This window comes from Cottoperca gobio, chromosome 24 (assembly GCF_900634415.1).
Source record: "Cottoperca gobio chromosome 24, fCotGob3.1, whole genome shotgun sequence".
NCBI classification, from domain to species: domain Eukaryota; kingdom Metazoa; phylum Chordata; class Actinopteri; order Perciformes; family Bovichtidae; genus Cottoperca; species Cottoperca gobio.
In genome coordinates, this window is record NC_041378.1 from 5,438,638 (window position 1) to 5,451,410 (window position 12,773).

Consider the following 12,773-nt stretch of genomic DNA (forward strand, 5'->3'; position numbering starts at 1 on the left):
CACACACACACACATACAGGAACAAACATCACACCTCAGAGATATTTCATGATCATGCAACACACTAAAAAAAATGTCCAGTCAACAGCATATTGCTGCCTTCACACAGAAATGGCATCCCCGATAGTGACAAAAACAAAACAGAAAACTGACTTTCACCGGCACACACAAACTCTCACACACTCACGATGAACAACACAGCAACCAGAGGCTTCAGGCAGGAGGGGTTGCCTAGGAAACGGTGGGAAGGAACCCTAGTTATTTGTGTTGAGCATATTTTCATTTGGGCTGAAACAGAGAGGCATAAAAACCCCAGGAGAGGGAGAGAGGTGATTTGTCCTGACAGCTCCTTTACTCTCCCGAGGTGTAACACACACACACACACACACACACACACACACACACACACACACACACACACAAACACATAAATGGACCAATGCACATGCATGAACACAATCACACACACACGCAGACACATACAGAGTTGCCAAATCCCTCCCTCCCTCCCTCCAGAGCATATCAAGAGAAGTAAATCACTTGTGCCATCACAGGAATGTCAGCAGGGGTGTGTGTCTCTGTGTGTGTGTGTGTGTGTGTGTGTGTGTAGTGTGTGGGTGCACAAGTTAGTGGAAGCGCCACGTAGCCCTGCATGTGCAGTGTTTCATGAAAAAGAACTTCTTAAATGATCCTTTCTGACTTCTTTGTCAGAAGCAGACAGCTTCCCTCTGAGTTTCATGCTTCGTCTCCATGCATGCTTGCTGCAGTATTTTGGTGTTGTCTTGCTTAGCGTGTCTCTCTTGCTGCTCCGCTGCACAGTTTGAAAACCGAGCAGAGCCGATGGATTTGGAGAGGGGGGGGGGGGGGGGGGGGAGTGATGTTTCCAGGGTGCAGCATTTTCTTCTTTGTAACTCAGTGTGTGAAGAGCGAGAGTTTCCGTGTGGATAAGAGCATCTGAAAGGCAGAAAGAATAGCGGATGCTTTAATGTTCATGGGTATTTGTCTGAGGGAGGGTATCATGGCGTTTAAGTGGCTGACGCGGAGGGGAAACATGATGCAGTAGGCTCCCAAAAATAGCGCTCCTTTAAAAAAAAAAAAGGAAAAGGGTTACATAAGGGGTGTCTGTGCAGAGCCTTCACCTTGAGCCTGGGGTTGTTCTTTTTTGGGGAGTCATACCCGGTTTGGCCACAGGAGGTCGCCATGGATTGCTGTTCAGCAGCAGCAGCAGCTCTGTCCTTGTCAAAGCTCCCTCTTCAGTGGGCCGTCCTGTGGAAAATCCTTTCAGGAGGGGATGTTCAAGGGCATTCTCTCTCTCCTCCTTACTTGCTGTTCTATCCCTATGCCTCTCGCTCTTTCCTGTCTCACTCTACTGTCTTCATTTCTCTCATGCTATTCCCGCATCTTCTAAATCTCTGTCATCTGTTCTCTTTTCTCTCCATCAGTGTTTTCACAGGGCTGCATTGCCTTAAATGACAGACGTACGGTTACTTTGAAAGTCTTGTTTGCTGCCAAACTACGAATTGAAGAACAGACATCGTTTCAGTCTGACAAACGGCACATTTACGAGTTTATGGATCTTTTGTAAAGGGGTATTTCCTGCTTTATTACTCTGAGAAATGTAAAGGTGAGCCCACAATATCATATCCCAGGTGTGCTGCTTAACCTGCTGATCCACATGGATCCCCCACGTGTGGCAGCAGGACGCCGCATATAGACAGAAGAGAGGCTTTCCTTCAACTCCAACCTTCAAAGACAAACACTGATTGAAGCTCCACACTTCCTTAGCTGACCTTGTTCACCTTACCTATATAAAGGTAGCAAGAGGAGGAATTTCTTGCAGACATCATTAAGTATCTTGTCTGGAATCTAATATGTTAATAATCTAATGGCTTTATCCCTTTTCTTAGGTTGGGGGGTATGATCACAGCCTACAAGATAGTGCCAGATGAGATAGACGAAATCAAGGTATGAAATCTATCAATCTGTCTTTCTGTATTTTAATCCAAAAGGATGTTTTTCTTAACTAGAATGAATCGTGTGTGTGTGTGTGTGTGTGTGTGTGTGTGTGTGTGTGTGTGTGTGTGTGTGTGTGTGTGTGTGTGTGTGTGTGTGTGTGTGTGTGTGTGTGTGTGTGTGTGTGTGTGTGTGTGTGTGTGTGTGTGTGTGTGAACAGGAGACTCTGGTGGATTGGTGCGATGAAAAGGAACTTAACCTTATCCTAACCACCGGAGGCACAGGCTTCGCCCCGAGAGACGTCACACCAGAGGTGGGTTTAAATGTGTTTCCACTGGAGTGTACCGATCACAATTCAATTCATAGGGATCTATTTTCCGGCCTTTTGTTTTGATGGTTTGTTTGTTTTAATTTGCTGAATTAAAAAAAAGAATCTGACTGGAAATGAGAATTACAGAATACATCTTGACATACTCTGGTGTTGCCGTAGCTGGAACATGTTACATAAGAATCAACGAGGACAGTTTGCGGTGAAATATGGACACAGCTTTAGTCGCAGGTCAAGGGGAGGGAAGTCATTTAACACAACTGCAATAGAAGTATGATGATAGCTGATATGTGTCTCAGTGGGGAAAGGCGTAGAAAGGTCTCCTGTAGCTGCCTGTGCTTCATTCACAGAACCTCCGCCTGTTTTTGCTGATTACACACATGTGTTGCAGCACTGATTAACACAGAGTGTAATTAGCCCCACGGTCACATGGGAAATAAAGAGGCAAGAAGTTAGATCCTTATTGATTCACTTTTTTATGAAAAAGATATGGGATCATGTAGCAAGCAATTCAGAGATAATTGGTGGCAGGTGGCACTATGATAGTATAATAAATAAAGTACGGGAGAGGAGGTCTACACACAATGTCGCATCTCTTTATTGCATTGACAAGTTTCCAAACGGTTCACCAAATGAGTTTTTATACTTGGGATCAGATTAACTAACTGTATTAGATTTCAGCCCCCAGATTATAAAGGTTGTGTACACTGTTCTATCTTACCCAATTGATTAAATAGTCAAACTGCAATCACCCAATGTGTTGTATAATATTCTAAGAAGCATGCTGTATTTATTGTTTCTACCCCCACCAGGTCACTAATAGCGGAAACTCGAGAAACATTAACATAAAGTATTTTATTTTAAAGTTACGTGAAACATATAAATTGTCATTGCAGGTTTAATGTTGTTGTCTTTCCTCTTGATATCTGATACAGAGGAAGACTTTCATACACACACACACACTTATGCATGCTCAGTTTACTACTGTGTTTACATGCAAGAATTGACACTTTCTCTTGTCACACACACACTTCTAACCACATGACTTTATATCACACTGCTATACGTCCGTTCGATGTACTCAAACAACCTCACTCACACACACTCACACACACACACACACACAAGCAATTTGGCAGGAGATGAGCAGTGGTTCTCAGCAGTATCATTGGTCCTCATCAATCATGGTAGACAGCAACCTTCCTGGAAGGGGGAAGACACATACACACTGTAGTCACTGATAATACCTGCTATCTGATTCAACCCCGCACGCTGGAGACAACGATATCTCTCCGTCTGTCTCTGTGTGTCTGAAGGCTTTACACAACACATGTGACTGTTTTGTGTTTGAGCTGGAAGCAGGACAGAAGTCACAGATTACTTGTCTTTACTCTAATCAAAGAGCCTTTTGTATACTCTCTGAAGTATGTTACTTGCTAGTGCACTAAGTACTCCATGTTGCTGTACTTCACATTGCATCCATGAACAAACCAACGGTCCTTATGTGACCTACGTCCGTATATGCATTACCAGTCAGGACTGATTTTTCTTGGTCAATTTAATATTGAGAAATTCTACAACTTGGAATTTCCCAGAAAGAAACAGGTTTTTTTAATCATATTTTATACACAATGCAATGTGCTTTCTTCATTTGTCCGCTGGGATATCCTCACACACAAACCAGCAGGGATACATTGTTTTCAGAGGAGGTGATGTTGTCTGTTTCACTCTCTTCGCAGGGACATTAGCAGCTCAAATGTATCTGAGTTTCCTTTTAATTGACATCTTAACGGTTTGTTCTCCTGCTAAATTGCTGAAGTGACGACTACTTGTATGAACTAATAGTGTAGTTATTCCTACCACACATCTCATATTCTCTCAAAATTGTTTGTGATCATGCTGGTTTGCTTTCATCTTGAGACTCATTTACCAGCCATATGTTTTTCTGTTTGTTTGCAGCTGATATTTTGGTGTTTTTCTTTTTACACATTTGAGTAAAGATTTCAATTGTTATGGTTAGATATTAAAGCTGCACCTGCACCACAACAACGTGTCGGAGCTTGATCTCTTCCTGTTAGTTGCCATCCAACAGATCCTCAGGCGCGTGCATTGACTTCTGGTGAAATTGTTCCTAAAAGAAATACATGCATTGAAGTCAGATCGCTGGTATTGAATGACACACCTGGATAAAAGCATTTCCCACAGGGTGTAGCATGCTTGCAGAGGACAAAAAACATTTTCAATCTTAATTTGAGTACTGCACTCAACCAGAGGAGGCCTTTTTATGATCATATTTTGTCATAGTTCATCACATACTCTCAAAGTGTTCCCCCTTCCCTTACCCTCACATATAATTAAGACACTTTTTAATTAGAAAAACATACATGTACATCTTTTACACGTCCAAATGCAGGCCAATTGACTCGAACGAACCCATCTCCCTCTTCTCCCAATCCGTGACTTTGTATGATGAGGTATAAATCCAGCCTCACCCCTCCCTCCCTCCCTCCCTCCCTCTCTCTCTCTCCCTCCTTCCCTTCTTGCTTCTCTCTCACCCCACCTCTGTCCCTCCCACACTCTTCCCCTTCTCCTCATCTCTCTGCCCTCCCCTCCCATCTCTCTCCTCTCCTGAGTCCAAGCCCACGATGCTCATCAGTGGCTCCTCATCTCTTTGAAGTCTTTTCTCTCCCCTCTCCCTCGCTAATGGTGCTTTTGAAGTGTCACTCAAACTCAAGGGCACCCAACACACACACACACAGCTGGAGGAGAAGGCACTATCTTCTCCGCCATCTATCTGTGAAGACGTGCCGCACCAACTGCAGTCCCCACAGATGTATACGCACTCGCACACAAACAAATGCATTTGTTGCACACGTCCCTGCAAAGATGCTGAAATTGGCCCAAACCAGAACCCCTGGAATCCACATGTATTCCTGTGAATTAAACTGTTTAAGTGCACGGACTGAAAAGACATATTCCTGCATAGATTTGATAATCTTGATTGCTAATGGGAAATGTAGATGGGGAGGAGGCAGGTCAGATAAGGATTTTTCCGCTTTCAGACAATTGAGAGATGGGTTGTGCTTGAGGGATTGTAAATCCCTATTTGAAGGGCAGATGTTTTAAATCAAGATATGCATTCAGGAGGTTGTTTTAAATGTGTGGGACGATTATCAGTATTTCCCGCTCTTCTGTCTGACTGTTTTACCGCTTCACCTCTTTCCCTACTAACATTTTAATGAGGCATTAGTCTTATTATTCCTGTATAGTTATAACACCTTTTTTTTTTCTTCCATTAAAGTGTTTAAATAGTTATTTTTAAATTAGAAAGACTTCAAAACCTAAACTAAAACCAAACGTTGCTCTCTGAAATCCCAGACACCCTATTCAACTTTTTCATTTTCTCCCATCTACTCCATATTTTGTAATATCTTCTGAGTGACTGGGCCAGATGAAGTGTGGTAATAACACTCTACCGTTCCCTTTTATCCAAAGCGTAGTGCAAAGTTTATTTAATTGCATTTGTGCAAGTGAACCAGAGTGTGTTAACTTAAGTCCTAGGGACGGACAAGTAGCTCCATTAGACTGAGTTACACCACAGGTAACATGTGGCAGATTAAAGTCCCCGTAACTTTAGGAAGGATGTGGTCATTTTGTCATATTAGTTCTGTCCATTAACTATCAACATCCATCTCTTTATATGAACCCAAGCTGTAATTTCAATTTGATTACATCCTCACCTCTGTTGAACAGCACTACGGTGATCGCAATATTTACATATATTCAAATGCCTGAAACTAACCTTAACTTGAAGGGCAATCGAGTAGATGGTTTAATAAATACTTAAGATGGACACATGCTTAGTTAGACTATGATCACACTAATGACTCTTCATCTCTCTTCTCTGTAGGCCACTAAGGAGGTGATAGAGCGCGAGGCTCCGGGGATGTCTCTGGCGATGCTGATGGGATCCCTCAACGTAACACCACTAGGCATGCTTTCCAGGTCAGACACGCACTCTCACATGCGACACAAAGCATATTCATGTATTTAATCCTTTACATAATCCGGCAGCGTCATTGAGAGTTATTTTCCATATTAAACATATGCGGTTTAAGCGTAGACAAAAGACGCAATGTACACAACATGCTTAAAGTGAAATGTAACCTGTAACCTGACATTTTAATTACCGTGCTACTACTGGCAGTTATTGCAGTAGAGCCTTGCAGTATAGATAAATAACGTAGAGTGTGACTTCCTTCCGGACCATCCCGCCTTCCCATGTTAGACAAAACGCCGAGCGAGTTAATGTATCACCTGTGATAAAGTGCAGCTCGCTGTGAGACACTGCATGGAGGCTTTAGGGTGGAGGCTGAGGCATACATCACCATATTCAAGCATATTAGTCGCAATTTCTTCCTCTGTGTTTTTTTTTTTTTAAACTTTCCCCCGTGTTTATGCGTTTACAGACCTGTTTGTGGTATCCGAGGGAAGACGCTCATCATTAACTTACCAGGAAGCAAGAAAGGCTCCCAGGTAGGAAACACTGCGCAGAGATGGAACAACATCACCTTTCTCCAGGGGGGGTTAGGTGTAGCTACAGATAGAGAGAAACAAATGCACCTGCTGACACATCTGTAACATGGACACATCAAAGTGTCCTTGAGCGAGATGCTAAACAGCTGATGGTGAGGTCATGGGTGAGTGAATGAGAGGCAGGTTGTTAGGAGCGTTGGATAAGTGCCAAATGCAGTCCGTATAGGAAGTGAACACGAAACCTTTTTGGTTACTGGGATGATTTCAGATCCAAACTAGATAAGTGCACTCAGTAGAGTGCAGGTCCCTGCCAGGTGTGTCTCCCTCTCCCACTCTCCAGGCTCACTTACAGGCAAGATGGCGACAAGAGTAACAAAAACGTGGATTTATTAATCTCATATGGTGCTTAACTTTAGCGGATGGTAACACATCGGGTGTGGAAGTATTCTGCAGATGCTCAGGTTCAAAATGAAACCAATCTTTTCTGTGGATGTCAATGTTGAGCTGCCAAGAAAGACCAAAATGTGGAGTGCAACAGAAATGCCTTTTGTGCTGAAGCAGATGTTGATCCCGTGCGGCCCCCTCCCGGCCCCTTACTATTATTAAAGATTGTGAATCACCTCTTTGAGCCTACAGTCATAAATGAGGACAAAAAGTGACAGATCATACATTTATCTTTAACAGTGTGCTCTGTAAAACTGCTGAATGTCAGTTTGACCTCTTGTTACAAAATACTTTTATCACAACAAATTATATAAGCAAAAAACTGAGGTATACATATCGACTCTGTCCTCAGTGCTGACACTAGGTTTGTATGGACAGCATTAGCTTAGCATTGTGCTAGTTACATGACATGAAGGTCAACTTCCTGACCTGCACATCGTTCTAAATGAATCCACATGCAGTCATTGTCTATGTGTGTATGTGTGAGCGGCATGTGTACAGTGTGTGTGTATGAATATATATATATATATATATATATATAAGGATCTGAATGTGTGTGTGCATTCATTTGAAGGATTAATTGATGACGTCTGTGTGTACAGCATAGATCTGTGTGTGTGAGTTCTTAGTGTTGTGTGGCACGTTTGTACGTCTCTGTGTTTTGATGTGTTTCTATCTGTACAAAGGTATAGATGCAGAGTGCATGCGTGGGTGTGTGTGTGTGTGTGTGTGTGTGTGTGTGTGTGTGTGTGTGTGTGTGTGTGTGTGTGTGTGTGTGTGTGTGTGTGTCCACCCACCACTGTCTCTGTGTCCCCCCTCCATCTGTCTCCCTCTCTCTGCCGCGCTGACCTGCACATCTGTCTCTGTCTCGTTACGCGCCCGCTTCTCCTGATCGATTTTAGTATTTCTTTTAATCAATTACGCCACCTCTCCCCCATCTGCTGCCATATTAGTGTCTCCCTCATCAACCCCCAGTTAAAGTTAACGGCACAAACCTCCCATTGCAGGCATTTATTACGATGATCTCCTGTCATAAAGATAACGCCGAAGTCCAGCTGAGCCAGCTAGAAGAAGGGCGTTATGTCAGAGTTCTTTTAGCTCATTTGTCTCTTTGGCTGCATTTACACTGCAGATAAAATACACTGGATATCTATATTATAATCTGATCAGATAGTGAATCACAGCTTTGTGTGCTTTTGGCATTAAACACATGTCCTGTTTTTTGCATTTCTTTTACTTTGAATGGAAAGTTTTAGTATTCCTTGGCAAGCTCTGTAAATACTGGATCCTACATTTCCCATAATGCAACTCACTTTAACGTTAAACTTTAAATTTGGCTTCATGGCAAAAATATTGCAGCCAACCTTCAAAAAAACTATATTGGTCAAAGTGTAATTTAATATAATAGATATTCAATTACAATGTTAGCTAAATAAAACATAATATTAGTGTTGTAGTCCTTTGATGAAAGACACAGAAGTACTTCTCATGCTTTTCTGTGACGTTTCTTTTCATGCTGCCGCGTGGTGTTTCCTTCCTGCAACAACGATGTTTCCTCCTTTTGCTTATGACATATTACTTGCACTGATGCCTTTGTTACCTGTAGCAATCTTTTCATCACCAAACCTTTCAACTTCTGGCGACGATGCTTCCCCCCGCAGTGATGATGTTTACCTGTGTGGAAGACATGTATCCCCACTGTGATGACATTTCTGTCTAACGGGACACATATAGTTTGGAACTAAAAGAACTGATTGCACATTCACCCTGTGAGGTGTTATCACTGCGTTGCATGTACACCTTGTATTGTATTCTTGTTTTAATACAGTTCAGTGTATCTCTGGCCCCCAAAGCCCATCTCTACCCGTTCAAAATGCTCTTTAAAAAAGACTACAAAGCCGTTTCTATTGTTATTGGGATCATTTCAGTGAGTGGTTCCCAACCACTGGGCTGCAGACCATCACCAGGCCGTGGAACATTTACTACCGAGACGCGGGAAAACAATATAGTTTGAAAAAAAGATTTTTCAAACTCTGTGGACTGTTTGTCAGGTACTTACCCTCTGTGTCAGCCGCAACAACAGGATTCAGATTCAGAGTACTAAATAGAAATAGACTTCACTTCACTTCACTGAAAGGTTTCCTTTGAGAAGACAAGAGATAAAAGGCCTAACATCTAAGGGCTCCGAGGCCCTGACTTCTTCTCTTTTTAGTTCTGGTTTCTTGCCACTTTAGTGGTCTAGAAATTGAAGCATGTCCCCTTGTTGTGCTGGAGAAGTGTTGAATATACTGGCCATTTATCTCTTAATTTATTGTCTTTTATTCTCTACTGTCCCTGTTTATGTCTGTCTCACTCACTTTCTTTGCTCTCTCACTGCATCTCTGTCTCTCTCCAACTCTGTCTCTCTTAATCTCTTGAGATATCATCCTCCCTCCCTCTCTCTCTCTCTCTCTCTCTCTCTCTCTGTCATCCTCTCTCGTCATCTCCTGCAGCCCCCCTCTCAGAACAGCACTGCCTTCCCATCTTCCTCCATCCTTCTCTCTAGTTTGTGTTTCTCATCCGCTGGCAGTATATCCAGGGATTCTGCTCTTTAGTGTTCTTGACAGTTACTCTCCTCCAGGACAAAACAGAATAAGAGGAGAGGGGGGAAAAAAACAACCTGACTTACCTAGAAAAAAACAAAAAAAGAAAAGAAAAAGATTCCCGGCACGCAATGAAAGCACAAAACGGGAAAGGAGGAATGTCTCAGGCTCTTGACATCGTCCTCACTCCTTCTTTTGTCCAATCCTTCCCCACTTCAGCCTCGGCCCGTCTTTCCACATCTTCCAAAAAAAAGCGCTCAGATGTGGGCTTCAAACACACCAGAAAGAGGCATAAACAGTCCACAGTGTGCTGTGGGGTTTGGGATCAGGTCAGCTTGCGGCCACACAGCAGGGCTGGCGGGCTCGTGGTCAACTACTTTCATTACTATTCACTCTCTTTCATCTCCCAGTCGGAGGAATCCTTCTGCTTTCCTTTTTTTTTTTTGTATTTGTTTCACGCACAGTGGTGGAAGATGCATTTCCAGTCATGCATGCATCCTAGTGTGGATCTATGGGATTTTTTACACTCAGTCAAATCAAGGTTAACGTGGTCATATTTAATCCAGCCTGTGATATGCACACATGAAATGGGATGTGAAGTGGAGAGGTTGCTCCGAAAGCCAGTTTTGCAGCCAGCGTAGATACTGTAAAGTGTGGGGTGCGATTAATAATGTATCTTCTCACTGCTTAAAATACACAGGAAGATAAATAATTTCACAGATTAGCTCTTGTCTTGGGAGCGAGGAGAATGGAGCATTTAGCATAGCCGAGGAGCCCACAGGCACACTGACACACAGAGAGACACCGGAGAGGGGAAACAGAGCTGGAGGGGAGGAGGGAAACGAGCACAAGCTAGTATGAATGTGGCCAGAAGGAGGCGCTGCGATCTGCTGAGGTTAAGGAGGAAATCTCTGCTTTTGACTCGACCGCCTCAAACAGGATCACACACTCGTTTGGTTACAAGAGTAGATGGCAGTATTCCTGGTTATAGTGTTGTCCTGCAAATTCTCAAATATCTTAAAAACAGTTTTTTGTATTTGAAACAGACTTACTGTAGTTTAGAGACGAGCCTTTATTTCTAATTTCCCCGTATTTAAGATGAATTGATCATCTTTTTGTGAGATGTTTCCCTTCATGCTGACTTGTTGCCTGGGTAAATTCAGGATACTCTACATTTCCCCATCTCTTACTGTTTCCTATTGAACTGAAGACTCTTTTTTTGTAGTCTCTGATTATTTCTGGTTCGTCGGTTCTACTCTGCTGTTATTATTTTTTAGCATCCTTGTGACACTATCTAACTTTGAGAATGTGCACTCAGGGAGTTGCAGTTTCAGTGCAAGTCCATCAAAATGAAAAGACGTAGCACAACTTCTCTCTCTAGTACCAAAAAAACATTTTCAGCTATCCCCGATGTACTGATGAAGTCAAGGTCACTGAGAACATTAGCGAATAAAGCACGGTGTACTTGAAAAGGGGTTGTGCTTTTAATGTGAAACAACTGCAGGAAGTGTTGCGTCCATAGAAAGAAATGTCAAAGTAGGAGAGATTTAAATTAATTAGTGAGAGAAAAGAATATTGTTTTTATCAGAAACACAAGACAGAGTAGTGAGTGTTGCTGTACTGATGGAATAAGGTATGTGAAAATACACATTGTGCTAAATATAGATTGTGGCGTTTATGCTGGATGCTGTTGCCATTATTTGAATACGGACTCAAGACAGCTGTCCATGTCCTTCCAGGAATGCTTCCAGTTCATCCTTCCAGCGCTGCCGCACGCCATCGACCTCCTGCGGGACGCAGTGGTGAAGGTTAAGGAGGCGGCGGACGAGCTGGAGGACTTGCCGTCGCCACCGCCACCCCTGTCGCCGCCACCTAACAATTCGCCCTGCTGCCAGACGGAGGACAAGGGCGTGCAGTGCGAGGAAGAGGATGAGGAGAAGAAGGACAGCGGTGTGGCGTCCACCGAGGACAGCTCCTCCTCCGCCATCACCGCAGCATCCATCGCCGCCAAGGTACCAGAGCGCAGGAGAGGAGAGGAGAGGGGAGGGGAGGGTTTGCTGCTGCAGTTTTCATCTGACTCCATTCATTTCAAACATTTCATCTATACACGTTCACACATGTCATTCATGCGAGCACGTGTCAAAGGTGGTGTACGTAGCGTTTTAACATCAATAAGTCGGGAACAAAAGGAGTGATTCTATTTAAATAACAAGAAATACTTACAGCATGTACAGTATCGCATCTACATTTTGATTTACGATTTAGATGTGACGAGAAAGATGGACACATGTCTGGAATGGCAGATTATAGAGGACACAAACATTATTGTATTATTGATTAGTGTACGGTAGTTCAGATCTATAGAATCAGAAAGGAAATATATCATCTCCAGCACTAAAGGGTTTAGTAATATGTAATTTATTATTTTTCTTTAATGTTTAACAACTAACATTTTAGCATTGGATGTTTTAAAGCACTAAAATTAAAGTATAAACGTGTGAATTACAGAGTCTACTTCTATGTATATGCCTTCAATCTTTGGAGTTCAAAGTTTTTCCCAGCACGTGAACATAATTTCTGCTGATGCAGGCTGCTAACAGAGGTACACAACATTACTCTGAACAGGACACATTGATGTTGAAAAATACTAGCACCTTTTTAGATGGTAGATTTACTGTTTTTCAACCCAAACCTGAATACAAATGTCTCTGCTGCTGCTGCTGCTGCTGCTGCTGCTGCTGCTGCTGCTGCTGCTGCTGCTGCTGCTGCTGCTGCTGCTGCTGGGCTTATATTTGGTCCAATCATTTACACCTTCAAAATCTATGATGAATATTTGTTTCAATAACAGGAAGTCAAACATTTCTATTTCTGGAGGCTGGACCTGCTCCTACGCCTCTTCACCAAATGTCACAGAGATCAAAACTAATTTC

General features: G+C 42.8%; 1 protein-coding gene across 5 annotated transcripts in view; it reads left to right on the forward strand.

The window, feature by feature from the left end:
* The window catches only part of gphnb (gephyrin b), a 69,211-nt gene that overhangs the window by 20,445 nt on the left and 35,993 nt on the right, over positions 1-12,773 (forward strand). For all 5 annotated transcript variants that reach the window (XM_029463006.1, XM_029463007.1, XM_029463008.1 and 2 more), the window contains exons 3-7: positions 1,908-1,965; positions 2,174-2,266; positions 6,192-6,286; positions 6,751-6,817; positions 11,583-11,855. In XM_029463006.1, coding sequence (XP_029318866.1) covers positions 1,908-1,965; positions 2,174-2,266; positions 6,192-6,286; positions 6,751-6,817; positions 11,583-11,855 — 586 coding nt within the window. The remainder of the gene's footprint in view (positions 1-1,907; positions 1,966-2,173; positions 2,267-6,191; positions 6,287-6,750; positions 6,818-11,582; positions 11,856-12,773) is intronic.